Source organism: Sinohyriopsis cumingii, chromosome 11 (assembly GCF_028554795.1).
Source record: "Sinohyriopsis cumingii isolate HCF-2022 chromosome 11, ASM2855479v2, whole genome shotgun sequence".
NCBI classification, from domain to species: Eukaryota; Metazoa; Mollusca; class Bivalvia; order Unionida; family Unionidae; genus Sinohyriopsis; species Sinohyriopsis cumingii.
In genome coordinates, this window is record NC_142971.1 from 60,785,058 (window position 1) to 60,809,321 (window position 24,264).

At 32.9% G+C, this 24,264-nt stretch overlaps 1 protein-coding gene across 1 annotated transcript in view; it reads left to right on the forward strand.

The window, feature by feature from the left end:
* Nucleotides 1–24,264, forward strand: part of LOC149788541 (uncharacterized) — a 45,394-nt gene that overhangs the window by 14,295 nt on the left and 6,835 nt on the right. The window contains exon 2 of the mRNA XM_089973526.1: nt 21,854–22,126. Within this exon, the coding sequence (XP_089829652.1) occupies nt 21,854–22,126 (273 nt within the window). The remainder of the gene's footprint in view (nt 1–21,853; nt 22,127–24,264) is intronic.

Sequence of the window (24,264 nt, forward strand, 5' to 3'; positions counted from 1 at the left end):
ATCTAATGCTGACCTAGTTCCTGACCTTGATTCAGAAACAGTGGCAGTTCTGGTAAACAATCTTTTTTTAATTTTTTTTCATTCTTTCCCAGAGTAGAACCATTGATTTCAGTTAGGGCCATACTGGAAGTACGTGATGTCAGGCATGTCAAAAGCTTCTATTTTGTTCTAGAAAGATGACCACGTGACCTTCATCCGGGCATCAGTTTTGCATTGAAGTAAAACTTATTGTTGATACTTCAAGAATGAATAGTCATTCGTGCCTTAACACTTGAGAAGTCAAGTTGCTTTATGTTGTGACCAGTTTTGGACTAATTAGGCCTATTTTATTTTCTTAAAATTATTTGGATTTTGAGTAATTGTTTTCCCCGGAAATACCAACATCATTGTCTTCCATTTTGAATTTCGTCGGGATTTGAACTCGGTTTCACTCTTGGATTATTTTTGGATTTGTTTTGTAAAACCGTAAGTTCTTTTTTCTCATTTTTCACTTGATAGTCTAGAAAATAAATTATTTGTTAAATTTTACAAAGCTTGTTGTCTTCACTTTTTTCTTGTTACTTTCTGTAAGAGCCTAGACTTACAACACCATGTTTTAGAGCTAAGGTACTTGAGTCCCCTGTTGTATACCTCTATAATAACCTATCATGGACTGAATTTATCAAACATATCAGTAAAAAAAGTCAATGGCTTCTCAGTAGGATAAGACATTTTCTCCCTGAAAGGTACATAAAACTATTTTATAACAGTTACATACAACCCTATTTAGACTACAGTAACTGTAATACAGTATGGGGTAATTCAAATAATAAAAACATAGCAAAGCTGGCACATCTTCAAAAACGAGCATTTGGGATAATATCAATCCAGGAAGAAAGCAAGGAAAATTTAGCTGGTGAGTTAAAAATATTACCTATTAAAGACCGAATCTGTTTGAGAAAAGCCAAATTAATGTACAGGATATCCAAAAATAGTGCACCTGAATATTTACAATCACTATTCCAGTATAGGCTACCTGGTAGTACTCCCCACATATCTACCAAACAGTATAAAATTCCCAACCCAAATAAGGAATTATTTTTAAAAAAAATGTTTCCAATACTCTGGAACTTTGCTCTGGAGTTGTATTCTGGTTGAGATTAGAAATGTCCCCTCTATTTCCTTCTTCCAAACCCAGTATATCCAGTGGCTTCAGAGATACAGCTAAAATAAATAAATTCCTTTGTATGAGGTCCTCAAGGTAGCACAGTGATTAGTTCTTGGTTAATTGTGTTACCCTCTTTAACTAAGGTCATTATTATTATTATTATCATTATTATTATTATTATTATATTTAGATAATTGATTCTCCCATTGTATACATATATTTTAGAGCTAAGATACGATTCCCACATTTTATACCTATATGTTGAGATACTTGAATCTCCCCAAGATACCAGTGTTAAGATCCTTCAGCCTCCCTTTGCAAGCCAACCACTCCTATGGCCTAGTGGTTAGAGCGTCTGCCTCGGATGAGGGAGGTCGTGGGTTCGATCCCTGGCTGAGTTATACCAAAGACTTACAAAAATGGTACTAACAGCTGCCTCACTTGGCGCGCAGCATTAAGAGGTTAGTGTTAGGACTGGTCGGCCTGGTGTCAGGATAATGTGACTGGGTGTGACATCATGCTACATGTCTGCAGCATGATGTCACACTGCAGACATCATAGCAATATGACTGAAAAATTGTTAAAGCTACATTAAAAATCCAAATCACTCACACACCCTTTTTGCATGCCTATATTAAGATACTTGAGTCATTCTTTTTATACCTACATTTTAGAGTTTAGATAATTGAGTCCCCTTTTCTATACCTGTATTAGGATCCTTGAGTCCTCCTTTGTATTTCTATATTTTATGTTAAGATACTCGAGTCCCCTTTGTGCACCTATCTTAGGAACCTTGAGTTCCCCTTTGTATATCTATATTTTAGGTTAAGGTACTTGAATCCCCTTTTCTATACCTATGTTAGGGTCCTTGAGTCCCCCTTGGTATATCTATATTTTATGTTAAGATACTTGAGTCCCCTTTGTATACCTATGCTAGGATTGTTGATGTTAGGATCCTTGAGTCCCCCTTAGTATATCTATATTTTATGCTAAGATACTTTAGTTCCACTTTTTATGCCTTGGTTAAAATCAGTTTCTAAAAGCTCAAGTAAACAGTTCTTGCAAGTTTGCAGCAAAATAACTTCACCAGATTATAAATGATAACCACAGCACGAGAGAATGAGAATCAAAATATTTTAAAGTACCAACTCATTTATCTTTATGGGTTTCAATTTCAAAGTTTTGTGAAAAATTACGTCTTTGTTGATACTTAATGTTGTGGATTGGGAAAGCGGTCTTATTATTTCCACAGAAAGATCACTGTTTCTCAATATATTGATTGCTCCAGTGGCCTAAGAGGCTAGAGTGTCTGCCTCAGATGTGGGAGGTCATGGGTTTGAACCCTGGCTGACTTATATCAAAAATTTTATAAAAATGTTACTCAGCAGCTGCCTCTTATGGCACAAAGCATCAAAAGGGGAGTGTTATAACTGGTTGGCCTGGTGTCAGGATATTGTAACTGAGTGGGACATGATGCTACATGTCTGCAGCATGATGCCCCAGTGCTAGACATCACTATAAATTGCCACACTGCAGACATCATATCAGTATGACTGCATTTTTAAAAAAAGCTATGTTAAAAGTCCAAATCACACACACTCACACACTGTTTGTAGATTAGAAAAGGGGTCTTCTTGTTTCCAAAGAAATATCAATATTTTTAATTTTGGGAAAGGTTTTTTTATAGTTTCCAAGGAAAAATCATTGTGTATTGGGAAAGAGGTCTTTTTGATTCCACAGAAATATCATTGATTCTTGACTGGGAAAGTGATCTTGTTGTTTCCACAGAAGAATCAGTGTGGATTGGAAAAGGGTCTTATTGTTTCCACAGAAGATTACTGTTTACAGGTTAGGAAAGGGGTCCTATTGTTTCCACAGAAGGATAACTCTTTGTAGGTTGGGAAAGAGGTCTTATTCCTTCCACAGAAAGATCAATGTGGGTTGGGAAAGTGGTCTTATTGTTTCCACAGAAAGATCACTGTTTGCAGATTGGGAAAAGGGTCTTATTGTTTTATGACTGGTACTAGGTTATCATTTGAAAAATGTTTTGTTGATAAAAGGGATGAGACACTTAAAATGATTTATAGTACCAGTTTTGCACACAGGGACTGGCAAGATGGTAAATGCAGAAATGTCTGTAGAAATCAACCAATGAATGGCTGATTTGTACAGAAATTTCTGCATTTACCATCTTTTGCTACAAGCCATACTTCTAACCAAAAATGACATTTATTTACTTGCTGAAAATAAGTGGGGTCTCATATTGTCTTGGTCTTTGGTTAATAACATTATTTGATCAAGTCATTTTTTCAGCAAAATTTGAAAGATGTGTCTACTTGACACTTTTAAAATGTACTATTGAAATGTTTGTAGGCATGATGTTGGTTTTGGTAAAGAAAAAAAGGTCACTTTAGTTTTGCATAAGCATGATTTTACTGTAAAATCACATCCCAAGGAAAAGGGGCATTAAAATATTTCAGTCAGTCAGCATAAGCACACCCATACATGTGACAAAAAAGTAATTGGACTAAAACAGACAAATCAGGAGATTTGCAAAATTTGGCCAGGAGTTCTGACTTCATAAGGAGGGAGGATTTTTAATGAGAATGGCAAATTTTTCATTGTGACACATGTTTTTGACTTTCTTTTCCCAGTGAGGATCCTAAGCTTGGGTCACTAAATGAGTAGTTTTTATATGTTCGTATGAGGACTTTTCATGTGATTTCCGAATCAGGGAAAATTATTTGTACTCGATCTGAAAAATGACCTGCTATTGTAAATGGGAGATTTTGTTTGTCTATAAAGCTGGTGAACAAGGTCTCATCATGTACATATTTATCCACATTTGATGCAAGTTCTGCAAACATGGAGTTCAGTGATGGCATATTTGTTCTAGTGTTTGATATAGTTTACTATGTCGAATGATGTGTAATGTCATTCTTGCCACCTTAGCAGATTTTAAAATCATCTTTTCTTCGGGAAGGGCTGAATGCATATTCATATCTGGAACTAGATTCCAACTAGTGAAACTCCCATTTGAATCCATTGTTGATTTTGGTGTTATTTTTTGTTTGCTTTTATTTTGGTGTTTTAACATTTGAAAATAATGAATGTTAGGCAAACTTTAAATACCAATCTGAATCTGTTTTATACTGATTGAACTTTCTGATTTTTTAAATATTTTTTTCCTGTAATGTTCAGAAAGAAAATAAGAAAACTAGGAAACTGCTACCTGTATTAACAGATGAAAGAAAACTAGGAAACTATTACCTGTATTAACAGATGAATAAAAACTAGGAAACTATTACCTGTATTAGCAGATGAATGAAAACTAGGAAACTATTACCTGTATTAACAGATGAATGAAAAGTTGTATCAGATTGTAGAATATGATGAAAGGCCATTCAAATATCAGAATGTTGCAGAGTTGTTCATATGCAAGTGAAATGACATTAAAAAGTTAAACTATGAATAGCAAAGTGCAAACAGTATGTAATATATTGCATGTAAACATGTACGTACCACAAATGGACATTTTCAAACATCTGCATTTAAGCTGGACCATGTAACCAAGGTAACAGTATATTGGACCAAATAAACATGACCAATTTCTTAGAAAAGAAAAAGGACCGAGATGTAAAGAAAACTTCAGAGTCTTCTGTGTGTGCGTTTTATGGGGTGGGGAGCGTGGGCATTTCAGTATTCATGTTTGATTCTAATGTAATTAACAAATAACATCTGTTATCAAATTTATTTGCCTGGAAAGTTAAAATGTCACAATTTTAATTATTCCCTTTCTTTACCTATGCATTCTTGGCTAAGAAACAAACTTCAAAGATTGGAATGTTTGCCTATGCTATCAGTATTTTGAAATGGCTAATTGATTACTTAAGTCATAGAATAATTTGTTTTGGAGGGATTAGGACCTTACTGTTAAGATATTCACTTTTTATACGTTCTGAATGCAGATAGATTAGTTATTTTGTATTATACCTTCTTATCTCAATTGCAAGTAAACTTTGTGAAACATTAGACACCTTGGCCAGTGTATAACATGACAGACACATTTTTATATGCCCATCTTTATTCTGGCATTTTATGTTATGAATAATTTTGAAACATATTCAACCCAAATCCAACATTTGGAAAAATTTCTATGTGAATTTGTTAAGTATATATATTCCTTGTTAAGACCTCAAATCATCTTGCAATGTTGAGGAGCACACTTGTTTGATGTCTGAACATAATTACTCAAGTCCACTAAAAATTATCATCATTTGTTGAGTAAGTGTTTTATGTTTACTGGTGCTCTCTGATAAATATCTTGCCTGGATGCTGGCATCCCACTCAAAGTTTCTCTGCCTATTATATCAATAGTGTAGATAGAAAATTCCAGGTTTCAGTATCAGCACTTCCTGTGTGGGTTTTTTTTCCAATAAACATTGCAAGATGTCTTTCACAGTATCATCTATAGTGTAAACTTAATAATCCCACTTTAGTTAAAGTTTTTAGATTGCAACTTGTACAAAAATCAACATACACACCAAAAATTCATCTACTATAGGGTCACTGTCATTTTGTTGTGGGGGGGGCTGTACATTTATTTAGAGCTGAAATATTTTATTTTATTTTGTATCAAGCAACATTTATATTTTTTCCAAATAATATAATGGTTATAATAATGCATTATTTTGCTTTGAACCAAATCAAGAAATTTGGTAAGCTACTGATAAGCATAAATTAAACAAAGCAAATGTCAGGCCCCTGCCACAGAACATTGAATTGTTGGTCTATAACATAATTGTGGTATACCATGATACGTATCACAGTACTTTTAGAAATACTTTGGTATACCATGGTACATATCGCAGTACTTATAGAAACACTGCAGTATATCATGGTATGTATCACAGTACTTTTAGAAATACTGTGGTATACCATGGTACGTATCACAGTACTTTTAGAAATACTGTGGTATACCATGGTATGTATCACAGTACTTTTCGAAATACTGTGGTATACCATGGTACGTAACACAGTACTTTTAGAAATACTGTGGTATACCATGGTACGTATCACAGTACTTTTAGAAATACTGTGGTATACCATGGTACGTAACACAGTACTTTTAGAAATACTATGGTATACCATGGTACGTAACACAGTTCTTTTAGAAATAGTGCGATATAGCAAGGTATGTGGTTCATTGCAGTACAGAATTTTTCATTGTATCCAGCTCTACTTACAATGTTAGACATACATGTATGACCAGTCCATGACTTTTAGACCATTCTGTTCTACTAAAGACATTAGACATAGATGTATAACCAATCCATGACTTTTAGACCATTCTGTTCTACTACAGACATTAGACTTACATGTACAATCAGTCCATGACTTTTAGACTATTCTCTTACTATAGACATAAGACATACATGTACAACCAGTCCATGACTTTTAGACTATTCTGTTCTACTAAAGTAGTTAGACATACATGTACAATCAGTCCATGACTTTTAGACCATTCTGTTCTACTAAAGACATTAGACATAGATGTATAACCAATCCATGACTTTTAGACTATTCTGTTCTACTAAAGTAGTTATACATGTACAACCAATTCATGACTTTTAGATCATTCTGTTCTACTAACGTAATTATACATACATGTACAGCCAGTCCATGACTTTTAGACTCTTCTATTCTACTATAAACATTAGACATACATGTACAACCAATCCATGACTTTTAGACCATTCTGTTCTACTACAGACATTAGACTTACATGTACAATCAGTCCATGACTTTTAGACTATTCTCTTACTATAGACATAAGACATACATGTACAACCAGTCCATGACTTTTAGACCATTCTGTTCTACTAAAGTAATTAGAGATACATGTACAACCAGTCCATGACTTTTAGACCATTCTGTTCTTCTAAAGTAATTAGAGATACATGCACAACCAGTCCATGACTTTTAGACTATTCTGTTCTACTAAAGTAGTTAGACATACATGTACAACCAGTTCATGACTTTTAGATCATTCTGTTCTACTAACGTAATTAGACATACACGTACAACCAGTCCATGACTTTTAGACTATCCTCTTACTATAGACATTAGACATACATGTACATCCAGTCCATGACTTTTAGACTCTTCTGTTCTACTGTAGACAATAGACATACATGTACAACCAATCCATGACTTTTAGACTATTTTGTTCAACTGTAGACAATAGACATACATCTACAACAAATCCATGAATTTATTCTGTTCTACTATATACATCTATATGTGCACCTCTTCTCTAATGCTGTTTTGAAATGGAATTTCTATACATAGATGTGTACTACAATGAGACATGTACTACAGTAAGATGTGTACTACAATAAGACATGTACATATACTTCATTGAGACATGTACTACAATAAGACATTACAGTAAGATGTGTACTGCAATGAGGCATGTACTACAGTAAGATGTGTACTACAATGAGACATGTACTACAGTGATATGTGTACTACAATAAGACATGTACTACAGTGATATGTGTACATCAATGAGACATGTACTACAGTGATATGTGTACTGCAGTGTGAGATGTAGTGCAATAAGATGTGTACTACAATAAGACATGTACTGCAATGAGACATGTACTGCAATAAGACATGTATTACAATAAGACATGTATTACAATAAGACATGTACTTCAATGAGACATGTACTACAGTAAGACATGTACTGCAATGAGACATGTACTACAGTAAGATGTGTACTGCAATGAGACGTACTACAGTAAGATGTGTACATCAATGAGACATGTACTACAGTGATATGTGTACTGCAGTGTGAGATGTAGTGCAATAAGATGTGTACTACAATAAGACATGTACTGCAATGAGACATGTACTGCAATAAGACATGTACTGCAATGAGACATGTACTACAGTAAGATGTGTACTGCAATGAGACGTACTACAGTAAGACATGTACTGCAATAAGACTTGTACTACAATAAGACATGTACTTCAATGAAACATGTACTGCAATAAGACATGTACTGCAATGAGACATGTACTACAGTAAGATGTGTACTGCAATGAGATATGTACTGCAATAAGACATATACAACAATAAGATGTATACTGCAATGAGACATGTACTACAGTAAGATGTGGTGGCCCTGAGTGGTCTAAAATGCTCACTGTAACGGATCACTGCCATTTCACCTCTTTCTGTGTGGGTTCAAGTCTCAGATTTGGCCAATGTGGGTATGTGAGAAAACTTGCCAGTAGCTTCTCATGGGTTGGTGGTTCTTTGAGAGGTTTTCCAGGTTCTTCCTCCACCATTTATACTGGCCACCATGTATAGCATATTTTGTGCTGAAAAATATCGTTAAATCCTATAACAGCAACAACAATAAGATGTGTACTGCAGTGAGACATATACTGCAATAAGATATGTGCTGCAATAAGACACGTATTACAATAAGATGTGTACTGCAGTGAGACATGTACTACAATAAGATGTGTGCTGCAATAAGACATGTACTACAGTAAGATGTGTACTGCAGTGAGACATGTACTACAGTAAGGCTGTACTACAATAAGATGTGTACTGCAATAAGACATGTACAACAATAAGATGTTTACTGCAGTGAGACATGTACTACAATAAGACATGACCTGCATTAAGACATGTATAGCAAAATAGATATGTCTGTGATAACGCAGAAGATAAGCTACATGTATGATTATTTTGATCGAACTCAAGGAATTGTTAGTAATTTACTCATGTAACTATACCCCTGCCTTACTCGAATTCCACCCTTACTCCATGACAGTGATGAATGTATAGTAATATTGTACAAAAGAAGACCCATAACTCTTCTGAAAATGTTGTGAGTACGATGATGTGTCAGATTCCAAAATAATGGCACTAAATTTCAAGGTAATCAAGCAAGGAGAGGCCATTAAGTGGGCATAACATTGCTCACCTGCATACCTTAACATTTGACCATTTCAGTAAGCAGGCTTATGTGTAGGAATGTAACACTACAATTTATGAAATCTATATTGTAAACGTTATATCATGTTGATTTATGCACATATTTCAAGATTAATCAAAACTGGATCAGAAATAATTGGCCTCCGGATGGGGGAGTAAGCTCAGCCAAGGAGATGGAAGATCTCTGCATGTGTGGATCCCACCCATTATCAAAGTTATCTTAATGATAGAAGTATGTATTCCAAGTGAGATTAAATTGGGATCAGAATGGTGGCAAGGTGCTCACTTGAATTTATGACCAGGTGAGCTACAAACTGTACAACTAGTTATGTTAATGAGTGTGGGACAGACAGACATATGGACAGACATGGATTACTATAAAACCCATTATAGAATATTACTATGGCTGAGTGTACTCACACCCAACACTAGTCATGTTTAACACATTCTAATATCTAATCATTGAACATAAACTGATTAATTGGCAGCCTTCCTGTCTTTTTGAACATTAAGACTTGTTTTTAATATGTTAAAGTGAGATACCATTTACAAAATTATTCTTGTAATGAATCTTTGCAAACTTTTAGAAGTAGATAAGATTACGACATTGTCTTCATACATCAAGCAGTTAACACAGACATCATTTTAAAGTAACGTATCTGAAGCTTGTGTTAAAATATGTGTTATATTATTGCTAAAGATATTGAATAAATGAGGACTTAGGACATCTCCTTGCCTTGCACCAAAATATAAATCAGGGCAACCAGTTAGCTCATTATTGACTGTGACTTATATAAATTTTTGGGTATATACATACTAGAAAATATATTATAGAAATTTCCAGCCAACTGTACAAGTCATAGCTTCATTGTTGAATAAATAATGGTATAAAATACCTGCTTAGAAATCTAAATATATGCAGTTATGAATCTATGGTCATAAACTAAGTAACAGAAAGAAGCCGAACCAACAGGTTTTGTAAAAGTTAACAAATAAATGAATTATCAAAGCTATAATGAAATTGTGAGAGGAACTTACAGTATTATGAAGTAAATCCTAAATAATCCTGATAAAGTTCTATGAAAGTCAAAAAGAATGAAAAGTTTCATATGAATTTCAAAACCAGAAGTATACTAGTCTGCCAAGAATCATGACATTATCAAGATGATATTGTCCAGAACTCCTTTGAATAATTCACAATAGTTCCAGAATAATAGTCCAAAGAATGAGAACTTTCTGTTTCCATTGAATAGTCCAAACAAAGTTTTTCCTCACAAATAATGTCTAAGTACAAGATAAAACATGTCTGCAAACTTACAACAGGAACACAAGAAATGAGGATGACTCAGATTGCTGTTTTCTCCTCATATACACTATCTATTATGACAATTTACCCCAAGTGACAGATCATACTACTCATTTTATTTTTAAACTGCCTAGCCCAACCAATCAGAATTTACTGAATTCTTCTATAACCATCCAAACCCAATCAGCCAGTGAGAAATTAACCCAAAATCATCAAGTCTAGACCCTAGTCATGTAGGCAAGATCTAACTTAAGATAATATGATAATATGTACAATTTAACAAAAATTAGATAAAGTCATGTACATTTAAAAATTATAGATATACATAACAATACATACAAGTAATCACTTTTATTTTAGTATATTTGTCTATTTAACATTTCAGCACAATTATATGATGACTGCTTATGTCATCCAGTTTAACTACAATGGATAATATTCCTATCAGTGAGAAATTAATTCAATTATTGAATTAAATGGCTTGTCAGTACAAGACTTTGTATTTGTCGTTAGGTCTCTGGTGTTTTTGGATCCCTCTTTTTTTAAATATTGTAGTGGGATATGTGCCTGGTGCAAATAGAAAGTTGAAAAGCCTTAACATTCTGTGTAAAATGACAGACTGACCCCTCTGAGTTTATATTGTAAGTTTTAAGGCTCTGGTTACCAACCCTTTGCAAATTTTACTTGTATTTATATTGCAAAAGATGAGCACCAGTAATGTATGATTTACATGACTCTTCAATGTACAAAATTATCATACAATAGAATTGATGGGTCCTGGCTATGAGGATGGTAACATATTGACTTTGTAAGTACCGATTATATTTAAGGAGATATCTCTGGTTCCCGACCACACTGACCGTTGCTAGTCAAGTTTGTTTTTGTTTCCTATGCAACCTGACTAATGAGGTTTAACTGACTGTGTATTTTATTGATAAGTGTGACAAGCTGACTAATTTAGCCAGTGTTAAAGTGTAACAAACAGCTAGTTAACAGTCCATTTCTGTTGGCACACCTTTTGATATGACCACACAGCATTGAATTTACCTAACAACATCAGGGTGGGTACCATACATCCCCTGTGGACAGTTCATTTACCAATTTAAGATATATAAGTCATGATTTTCCTGTCCCATATTCACAGTAAATCTTTTGACTGGTTCTATGTTAGTTAATGCAGATACAGAATATTTATATTTCCATTTTTCTGTTAAATACAGTCCTTAAACTATAAAAGTCTGTGCTGGTCAGAAAAAAGATGGAGTGGGGTACCAATAAATAGAGGCATATGGCTCATATTGTAATATAATGACACAGTCCCACCTTTTGAAGTAACAAATATTCAGTTGGAACTGTTTTGAGGTGATGTGTAAGGACCTTGGATTTAAGAATTATTGTAGCTGTTAAAGTCAGGTACCTGTAATTATTTTATTTCATGTGATAATGACAATTCTTGTAGAGTTATTATACATACTGTGTTCATTCAAACGGAATTAACAATTTTATCATAGTTTCTTGCAATAGTTGTATACTAGTATGAACTTGTAATTTTAAGTACATGTTCTCATTGAGATGGGATCAAAAAGTGATTAATTTACTCAGTTAGGATTTAGAACCAACTTTTCCATTTTAAATGGAGAAGATGCTTTTAGAGATTAGAACCCTAAACTATTGGGCAGATTAGAGAATATTGCTTTTTATTATATATTTAAGTTTGAAATATAGAGCTTTATTGGTGAAATAATTTTCATATTTTTTTCATTCCTACATTTTCACATGTGACATATATATATCATTATATTTTCACATGTGACATATATATATCGTTATATTTTCACATGTGACATATATATATCGTTATATTTTCACATGTGACATATATATATCATTATATTTTCACATGTGACATATATATATCGTTATATTTTCACGTGACATATATATATCATTATATTTTCAAATGTGACATATATATATCATTATATTTTCAAATGTGACATATATATATCATTATATTTTCAAATGTGACATATATATATCATTATATTTTCAAATGTGAAAATGTAAGATTTCCCCTCGTACCATGCGATGTTTAATTGTGTGTGCTAGAACAAATAAATAGAAACTGTCTTACATTTCAGACATGGAAATTGATCTTTGATAAAGAAATTTGACCAGATGCTATGTAAGATTTCATGAACATGAAGTTATTTCCTCTTACTTCCTTGACAACAACAACAAACATGTTGTGATGCATTGCTGAATCAGACTTGCATTGTTTTCAGATTGGGTCAAATGGTTTACAGAGTGACAGAAATATTACTGCACTGTCATTTGTAAAAGATGCTGACAATACTTACACAAAATATTAACCTAATATGTTTCATGGAAATCTTTACTGGAAACTGCTCTCTCTCTCTCTCTTTCTCTCTCTCTTTCTTAGCAATTCACATAGAAACAGCAAATTTATTTTGAAATTCATGAACCAGTCATCTCAATCATGGACATTAATGTCATAGGAGAAATCAGCCCATAAGTATGATATTAGTAATTAACAGCATAAAAAAACTAAACTGAAGATATCTCAGGTTTTGTTGATTGGTTGTGAGAGGACTGTGTGAAACATTAGTCATTCCTTATTAAATGATACATAGTGATAATCATATGCAAGCAAAGACATGAATTTTGTAATGTTCATATAGGTTTGTTATTGATAATTCTGTTACATCATATCAATAGAGTGGATAGTACTTATAAATAATTATGTCCCATAATGTCAATAAATTGGATAGTACTTATTAATAATTCTGTCCCATAATATCAATAAACTGGATAGCACTTAATATACTGGATAGTACTTATTAATAATTCCATCCCATAATATCAATTGATTGGATAGTACTTATTATTAATTCTGTCCCATAATATCAATAGACTGGATAGTACTATTATTAATTCTGTCCCATAATATAAATAGACTGGATAGTACTATTGTTAATTCTGTCCCAAAATATTAGTACACTGGATGGTACTTATTAATATTCCATCCCATCATATCAACAGATTGGATAGTACTTATTAATAATTCTGTCCCATTATATCAATAGACTGGATAGTACTTATACTTTTATCATACTGAGATAAGCAAATACTTAAACAGTTCTTGAACTTTATTTACAGTCTGCCCTCACCATAAATGTCATTCTCTTAGATTATTTTCCATCAAACAGATTCACAGATGTCCTCAAATTAAACATTCTTTGCCATGACTGGAAGCTGATAGAATATACAATTTGTACTATTGTGATATTTCTTATAATTTTTGTAAGAATTTCCAGTTTTCAAATAAAAACTTCATGTAAAACTTTAGCACATTGTAAAGCTACAAATAATTTCTATTCTGAGACAGAACTTGTCCAGAATCATCCAAGTTCCCATGCTCTGCATTCTGTGTAAGAGAAAAACCTTAATAAATATTTGAAGAAATTTAAAAACTAACACATAAAACTAAAAATATATCTTTACACTGAACTCACTCATGTTTAATAAATTACATTTTTTTTAAATACATCTAGATAATAAGGGAATTTTTATCATATTCCTAGCTCAAAGGTCAAGGCAATAATAAAGTAAAATGTTAAATTTGAACCAATTGTTTTTCTTTAGGCTGCAAGTTTTGAAATTATTTAGATACAATGTAGATAATAAGAAATTTTATGCTAATATTTTTTCTCATTTTATTTGCTTTAGTTTTTTATATTAAGTCATTTCAAATAATCAAGCAATGTTGTCTTTTTACAGCTAATAAAAATATAGGCTTTAAGTTGGTAAAATTTGTTATTGTACATATATACTGCAAAAATATACATGACATGATTTTCAATAACTAAACAAAATACATGAGTACATGTTCATTTGTTTATCAATATAGTTTTGTATGTTCTAATAAAACTGCTCTGTTGGCCTAATGATTTGAGCATCCCCTTACATGCAGGAGGTTGTGGGTTTGAACCTCTGCTGAGTCATACAAAAGATTTATAAAAATGGTACTAACAGCTGCCTCGCTTGGCACTCAGCATTAAGAAGGGAGTGTTAGGACTGGTCGGCCTGGTGTCAGGATAATGTGACTGGGTGGGACATGATGCTACATGGCTGTGGCTTGATGCCCCAGTGCCAGACATCACTATGAACTACCACACTGTAGACATCATAGCGACATGACTGAAAAATTGTTAAAGCTACATTAAAAATCCAAACCACACACACACACACACACACACATATGTTCTAACAGTGGTGTTACAAACCAAATCCAACCATTCAGGCTTTTAGCATTAAAACCTTCAAGGTAAAATTTGTAGCAACCACATGGTTTTTAGTATTAAAGACCTGATAGGTCAAAGTTGTACAAACTACATGTATTTTTAGCATTAAAAACCTTAAAGGTTAAAATTGTAGCAACCACATGGAGTTTTAGCATTAAAAACTTTAAAGGTCAAAGTTGTAGCAACCACATAGGTTTCTGGCATTAAAAACCATAAAGGTCAAAGTTGTAGCAAATATTCTGAATATTTAGGGCCCAGCTCAATAAATTCAGTGGAGCCCTAAAGTAGTCGTATCTGTCTGTCTGTGCATCTATCTGTCCATCAGCAATTTATTTTCTGGTAGCTATATTTACTGGGACTTATTTTATTTCAATGAAATTTGGTTCACAGATTTATGATGGTGAGACTTCAGATGAGTTCAGTTTGGATCCACTGTTAGTCACTATTTTAGAGTGGTCATGAGACCTTGTAGCTTTAGTTTCCACAAGATAACTTTACCAGAAATGATGGGATTTTCAGCCAAACTGAATATGCAGCTTTTGATTGATGAGACCTTGAAAATTTGATTTGTAGCATTACACATCATTTACAGGAATTATGGCCCCTGGTAGCTTATCCTTCAAGTTTTGATTTCTGCATAATAGCTTTACCAGGTGTTGTTTGGCTTGAACCAAATATTACATGTAGCTTTATCTAGATGAGACCTGAATTGACTTTGATTTCAAATATTCTATAGTTTCATATACAGGAGTTATAGCCCTTGACTGCACATTTTACTAACTGTGGTGTCTATGCATAACTTTATAAAAGATTGTTTCATTTGATTGAAATTTGGCATGCAACTTTATATTGATGAGACTGAAGACTGAATTTGTTTTCTTTCCAACATTCCCCCATCTCATTTACAGGAGTTAAGGCCACTTTTTGCTTGTTGTCCTAAACTTTGGTTTCTGCACCATATGTGTACCTTGGATTGTGGGATTTCAACCAAATTTGGAGTGCAGTATTTTATTGATGAACTCTAATATGTGCAAAGTTTTCAGTCATCTGCTTCCACTAGACTTATTGCAAGGTTACATAGTGGAGTGATTGCCCATCTTTCCCAGATTAGATTTTTACACAGGCTCATCCAGAATTTTAAACAAATTTTATGAGCAGATAAAATTGTTGAACTTTTTTTCACAACTTTGATTATCACGGTTTTGCATTATCAATTTGTAGAGTTATGGCCCAATATTATCATTTTGTAGAGTTATGGCCCATTATTGCTGTTTTGTAGAGTTGTGGTCCATTATTGTCATTTTGTAGAGTTATCGCTCATTATTGTCATTTTTAAAGTTATGACCTATTATTATTTTGTAGAGTTATGGCCCATTATTGCTGGATACACTTCCTTCAGTTTCCACATATTTCCTCAATTTAAGACCCTGCTGAAAAAACTGTATCAAGTAGAGTCCTTTGCAATGTATCCATCACTAAAAGCTGTTGCCTGAGTTTGTTTGCATAGAATAGTCTGATCAATATCTCCAAAGTCAAGGTCACACCAGAAGAAAATGTCAAATTCTAACCTGATTTTATGCTGGGAGTGGAACTTTTGAACTACTGGAGTTTTATTAATAAAACTACTACAGTGTTATTATTGCCATTAAGTTATGTTGCTTTGTGGCTTTATGTTATGGATCCATCATCAAGACCATGGAAAAATCAAATCAGTATGCAGAATACTGTCCATGTCCAGATCCATTGTTTTAAACTAATGGAACTATTTTGAATTAACCTCACCCATGGCTAAAATTCATGACCTTGAAAATGTGTTTTTTTTTTGGCATTGAGTCTCTTAGTTCATAGAGGTCAGAGAAAGGTCAAATTTGAAATTCAAGTTTCTTTAGCAACCACCCAATGATAGGTTGTGACATCTGCAGAGAAATAGCTTGAATAGAAGGTGACATAACTGGATTTATACCTCTGGATAATTAAGATCAGATTATAGATCTGAACATCATTGCAAGGGTTTTTGGCATTGCAAACGTGAAATATCTAGCTTCCATCATCACACTGGTTTTAGCATTGCGTATTGAAATATCTAGCTACTATCTAGCTAATATATGACTCCTTTAACAATGTAATATCCGGGAAATAATTTGCGCTTACATAAGTTTACATAAAATAAATATCATTATGGCTCATCAATTTCTAGGTCAATACAAATATTTTCCAGTATCAGCAACAAGCCGAAATAAACTAGTTGAAACATAATAAAAGTTAAAAGGTTGAATTTGTAAACATAACCATTTTTCTGTTTTATTTATTTGTCTTGTCTATGATGTTTATTTAACTTTGAAAAAGACTCATTAAAGAGTCAAAAGTGCTCATGCATGCTAGATACTATTTTCGGACTGTTCATTGTCATTTTATTGCTTTTATCTTAATCAATCTCTGACACACATGATCCCTTGCTGGATCCAGTGCACTTGAAATGATTGTTATTTGCCATTATGATATATATATATATATATATATATATATATATATATATATATATATATATATATATATATATATATATATATATATATATATATATATCTATATTTAGCTCTTTTGTTCTTGCACCTTGCAAGGCCAGTCATTGCTGTATCAAGGGACATAACTCATTCACATCATGAGCAGAAATTATTAGTTGGAGCAGTTACTTCCCTTGATATAGTGTCACAACGTCATTGAAGTACATAGTCATTTGAATAGAAAGAGATGCCCAAAAGCAATCACTTTGTTTTAAATCTCATTATTTTATGGATTTTTAATAAATTCTTTTTTAAAAGACCACATGAAGAAAAACTTAAACATTTGTAATTAGAATTACATGATTTTTTGATGGATGTTGGTATTGATTATGTTGATAAAAATGGATATGATTATCAATATGCTGCAAGTTAAGTTCATTCTTTTGATCGTGTTTAATTTACTATTCCAAGCCATCGGTATTCTCAATAGTTTGATCTTGAAGCTAGGCAGTTTTTGTTTTGAGCCATACTTTGATCTTGAACTAACAGTTTATATTCTGATCTGTAGTTTGATCTTGAAGCTGGGGCAGTTTATATTCTGATCCATACTTTAGTCTTGATGCTAGGACAGTTTATATTCTGATCCATACTTTAATCTTGATGCTAGGACAGTTTGTATTCTGATCCATACTTTAACCTTGATGCTAGGACAGCTTATATTCTGATCCATACTTTAATCTTGATGCTAGGACAGTTTATATTCTGATCCATACTTTAATCTTGATGCTAGGACAGTTTATATTCTGATCAATACTTTAATCTTGATGCTGGGGCAGTTTATAAACAGATTATATTCTGATCAATACTTTAATCTTGATGCTGGGGCAGTTTATATTCTGATCAATACTTTAATCTTGATGCTGGGGCAGTTATAAACAGTTTATATTCTGATCCATACTTTAATCTTGATGCTAGGACAGTTTATATTCTGATCAATACTTTAATCTTGATGCTGGGGCAGTTTATAAACAGATTATATTCTGATCAATACTTTAATCTTGATGCTGGGGCAGTTTATATTCTGATCAATACTTTAATCTTGATGCTGGGGCAGTTATAAACAGTTTATATTCTGATCAATACTTTAATCTTGATGCTAGGGCAGTTTATATTCTGATCCAAACATAGGTTGATTTAGATCTTTACAATAGTTATTGAATAATAACACCATTCTTGATTATTCCACTTGCCATTTTAATAAAGTTTTGACAAATATTTACTAAGGATATCTTTGTTCTGATAGTCAAACTCACCCCATGTTTTTTAACAAATTTATCTGGCTGGTCCATGGTCTTATCAGGAGGAAGTAGAATACATAACAGAAATGAAGAATAACTCTGTGCACAGCAACTACTGCACAAATAATAGCAGAGCAACAATATTTGAACAATGATTCATTTTTATATCTGCATTTGTCTCTTTCATTCTTATCTCAGTACTTGTCTGTTTCCAGTAATAGGGAATGTAAGTGTCCATTTTAACTGGGGTCCTAATGGCTTGGTGGTCTAAGGTGCTTGCCTTATAGATCTCTGATATCTCACCTCTGTCCGTGTGGGTTCAAGTCTTGGCTTGGCCAGTGCAGCCATGTGAGAAATATTAATACATCTGAATTCACAGTATGAAATGAAATGTCACTAGTCAAAATATTAATATATCTGTATTCACAGTATGAGGTAAGGTCTTTCTGATCCAAACCTTATTGACCGAAATGTCTGTATATCCAAATTTTGATTGATGATCAGTTAGATATTCTGGAGATGTATGAACCATGCATTAAACATGGAACCTCAGATATACAGAGCAACTATATCAATATGCTGAACTGTACAGGTTGCTAAAGACAGACAGATAGACATGAAACATAGGTGTAACATGTTGAACTGTACAGGCTGCTAAATATAGACAGACATGAACCATAGGTGTAACATGTTGAACTGTACAGGCTGCTAAAGATAGACAGACAGACATGAAACATGGGTGTAACATGTTGAACTGTACAGGCTGCTAAAGACAGACAGACAGACAGACATGAAACATAGGTGTAACATGTTGAATCAACAGCTTGTATCTTTTAAGAAAATTTTCTGTTGTAAAGAAAAGTCTCAGTGATTGCAAATAATAGTTAAGATAAGGAGTAGTGAACCTTTATTGTACCAGTTTATTTCTCAGTCTCATTTACTTACTGTAATCTAAACTAAGTAGTTAATTTGTAAACATTCACACCAACCTGATACCAGCTTTAATTATTTATCATATATACTGAAGTAAATCAATAAATCATTCCACTCTTGGTATAAAATCATGTGCTTTGTTAACCTACTTTGATATCATTTGGTATCATAATTTATTTTGATATGTCATTAAAAAAACCACTTTTTTAAAACCATTAATCAATATCTGGTCAATATTCAGATTACACAAACAGGATTTGTTTGAAAACTGTGTCTGAGTTTATTTCTCTGTCTGGCCATATCAGTTTTAAACTGTGACAGGAATACAGTACTACTTTTCTTGGAAGATAGTTAATATGTAGATTCATATTGTGATTTATAAGTGGGTTGATGCATACATTCATACTGTGATTTGGAAGATAAACAATACATACATTCTTATTGCAATTTGTAAGAGAGTTTATATGAACAGTCTTATTGTGATCTGTGCAGGACAGAGTTATGGGACTGTGCAAATGTTATGAAAATTCAAATAATTTCAAATTGGATACTTTATCAATGAGGTAAAAATTTATACATTTCTTTTATTATGTATATTTAATTTGTATTACCTATTGATGACTTTTCTTAATGATTATATGTTATATATAATTGTATTTGGTACTAGACCTTGTCCAAAACATGTTCTCTGTGTAATTGATACAAAAAAACTAATATTTCTCTGTGAGTATAGATTAAGTATTAGGATCATTATTGATGGAGGTAAACATGTTTATTGTAATCCGAGTCTAGTACATTGGAGTTCCCCCATGGATAAACCTGCTGTACCTGATGTTTCCCATTTTTCTTATTATAATATTAGTAATAGACTATATCTTTTGACAACTTAGAATGTTCTAGAAATGAACTTTTGACCCTCATCCTGGTTCTATTTTTGTGTCTTAGCTTTTTACATAATGTAATTATTAATTCTTGCTTTAACATCTTGAAACAGAATCCATGTTATTGTTGTGTTCAAATTTACATTTGGGTGGAATTAATTATTCAAAATATTAATCACTGGAAATTCAAATAGCTCATCAATAATATTCTTGGACAGAAACTTTAATTTGGAATTATAATGAAATCAGACAAGAACATTTTTGGATTATATTATTGCAATATATCAGCAAACTTTTAGCACATCATCACACTTCAGGCCATTGGCACATTACCACATTCAAGACCACAGAACATCAAAAGATTAAATATTGCAACTTGTTTGGAATACCACTGACAATCAATTTGAACTTTGTACATTAAGACTTGTGATAAAACTTTAAGGATTAATTGAGATTTAATTCACAATACTGTAAGTTCTTTATAAATTATCACTTTGTATTAAAAAATAAAGTATTTGTTGAATTTTACAAAACTTTTCGCTCTTTTCTGTTACTTAGATTAAGACCACACAATCGTAACACTTTAAACCACCTTTTTCATTAGAAGGGATTTATTGTAAATTTAACGAATCAATTAACAGTTAATGGATAGAAGTATAAAACAAATCAAGAAGTTTAAGTTAGCAAGGTTAAACAGTGTCATGACATTTGATGTGAAGCTAAGTCGTTTGATTTGAATATAGCGATTTGATGATTATTTGGCATTTGAAATTATTATGGCCTTTTTGCCGATTATTAGGGGTTTTAAATTAATATGGCCCTTTAAAGATTATCAGGCATTTGAACTTAATATAACTTTCTGAAAATTATTGGGCTTTGAACTTAATATGGCTTTTTGGGAATTATTGGGCTTTGAACTTAATATGGCTTTTTGACAAGTATTGGGCTTTGAAATTAATATCGATTTTTTGCCAATTATTAGGCGTTTTAAATTAATATGGCCCTTTAAAAATTATCAGGCATTTGAACTCAATATGGCTTTTTGACAGTTATTGGGCTTAGAACTTAATATGCCTTTTTTGACAAGTATTGGACTTTGGATTTGCTTTGCCTTCATTTTTCTGATTGAATTTAAGTAAATGAGTTTCAAATAGGGACAACATTACTGATAATACGAAATGTTTCAGTTATAATCATAGCTGTGAACTCTAAAAAGTGTTGATCCTCGTTTTGATGTTGTTTTGTAAAATGTTAGCCAATTAATTGTTAATTAATGATTCTTTTAATTCTAAATGCAACAGCATACATAAGAAAGGAATCTATTATTAAGATCCACAAATACATCCCATTAAACCAAAATATATTTTATCTGACTCAAATATATTCATTTTCCAGAATTCCAATGGTTTGAAAATTAATAAGTTATTATATTTTCTGTTCAGATGAATCTGTTGTGATAACCATGTCCACCCAAGAATCCCAGGAATCCATCACCACCATGTCTACACAAGAATCCCAGGAACCAGTCACCACCATGTCTACCCAAAATTCACAGGAACCAGTGACCACCATTTCCACCCAAGAGTCCCAGGAACCTGATGCCATGGAGAAGGTGGAGCCAGAGCCAGAGGAACAAACCCCAGCAGAGCAGCCTGACAAGACCAAAGATGATGGTACTGAGGGAGTGAGCAAGATAGAACAGGGACCTGAACACGGTAAATTGGTCAATTTTTAGCCAAGTTCATTCACACATTATATTCATTAGCATGATTAAAAAAATCATGCAAAAAATCCTTTTAACACCAGTGTCACAAATGCCAGTAAATATTTTAAGATAATACTTACTGGTATTTGCAATATTTTACTAGCAATTAGCTTGCTGGTAAATGTCACAGGATGACTTGTACTGGTAAGTGTCACAGTACTGACTTGTATTTATAAATATCATAGTATGACTTGTACTGGCAAGTGTCACAGTACTGACCTTTACAGGTAAATGTCACAGCATGATATACTGGTAAATGTCACATTATGACTTGTACTGGTAAATTTCACAGGATGACTTGTACTGGTAAATTTCACAATATATCTTGTACTGGTAAGTGTCACAGTACTGACTTTTACTGGTAAATATCACAGTATGACTTGTACTGGTAAATGCCACAGCATGATTTATACTGGTAAATGTCAAAGTACTGACTTGTACTGGTAAATATTACAATACTAAATGTAACTACTGACTTGTATTGGTAAATGTCACAGTATGATGTAAATGTCACATTATGACTTGTACTGGTGCCTCTGAAAGCAGCATTGCTAGTAGAAGGAATAAATTGTGACATTTACCTTTACGTAAGAAATATTGTTGACATTACACTAAAAATTGAAAAAATTACCGACACTTCCATTTGTGTAAGTACACAGCCTAAATGGTAAATGTCAAAAATTTGACAATTAAAGTGGAGTAAGCACATAATCTGAATGATAAATGTAACATTTTTGACACTTACTATGGAGTAAGCAAACAGCTTGAATCGTAAATATAAAAACTGTGACACTTACTGTGTAAAAACTGGGATGCTTAATGTGGAGTAAGCACAAAGCCTGAATGGTAACTATAATACTTGTGACATTAAGTAGGCATACAGCCTGAATGGTAACTATAATACTTGTGACATTAAGTAGGCATACAGCCTGAATGGTAACTATAATACTTGTGAATTAAATAGACATACAGCCCGAATGGTAACTATAATACTTGTGACATTAAGTAGGCATACAACCTGAATGGTAACTATAATACTTGTGACATTAAGTAGGCATACAGCCTGAATGGTAACTATAATACTTGTGACATTAAGTAGGCATACAGCCTGAATGGTAACTATAATATTTGTAAATTAAATAGACATACAGCCTGAATGGTAACTATAATACTTGTGACATTAAGTAGGCATACAGCCTGAATGGTAACTATAATACTTGTGACATTAAGTAGGCATACAACCTGAATGGTAACTATAATACTTGTGACATTAAGTAGGCATACAACCTGAATGGTAACTATAATACTTGTGACATTAAGTAGGCATACAGCCTGAATGGTAACTATAATACTTGTGACATTAAGTAGGCATACAGACTGAATGGTAACTATAATACTTGTGACATTAAGTAGGCATACAACCTGAGTTGTAAATGTCATATTGTTTGGAGGAAAAAAAAGTTTCTTTCATGGTATGAGCTTCATCAGTGGAGACATTGCAATCAATTAAGCCCCTTCTCTGTCCATCACAGACATCTTTAGTCTTTTTGACTGCATCTGTCCAACATTGTTTTCTTTAGTCTTTTTGACTGCATCTGTCCAACATTGTTTTCTTTAGTCTTTTTGACTGCATCTGTCCAACATTATTTTCTTTAGTCTTTTTGACTGCATCTGTCCAACATTGTTTTCTTTGGTCATTTTGACTGCATCTGTTCAACATTGTTTTCTTTAGTCTTTTTGACTGCATCTGTCAATCATTGTATTCTTTAGTCCATCATTGTATCCTTTAGTTTTTTTGACTGCATCTGTCCATCAGTGCATCAGGTTTTAGCTCTACTGGTCACAGACCAAAATAATTTATGGAAATGCCTGTTTTCCATCATCTGTCATGCATTTATTAGCACAAGTTTTGTTATTGCTACTCTTTGTGAAGTACTAGAAGGATTGCTATGAAAATTTGCATACACATTCATACCTTTTAAATGAAAGCATGCCACTCAGACTGTGAATGTGGCTGTCACTCTGACACCCAATGTGACTGCCATGCAGACACTTAATGTAGCTGTCACTCTGACACCCAATGTGACT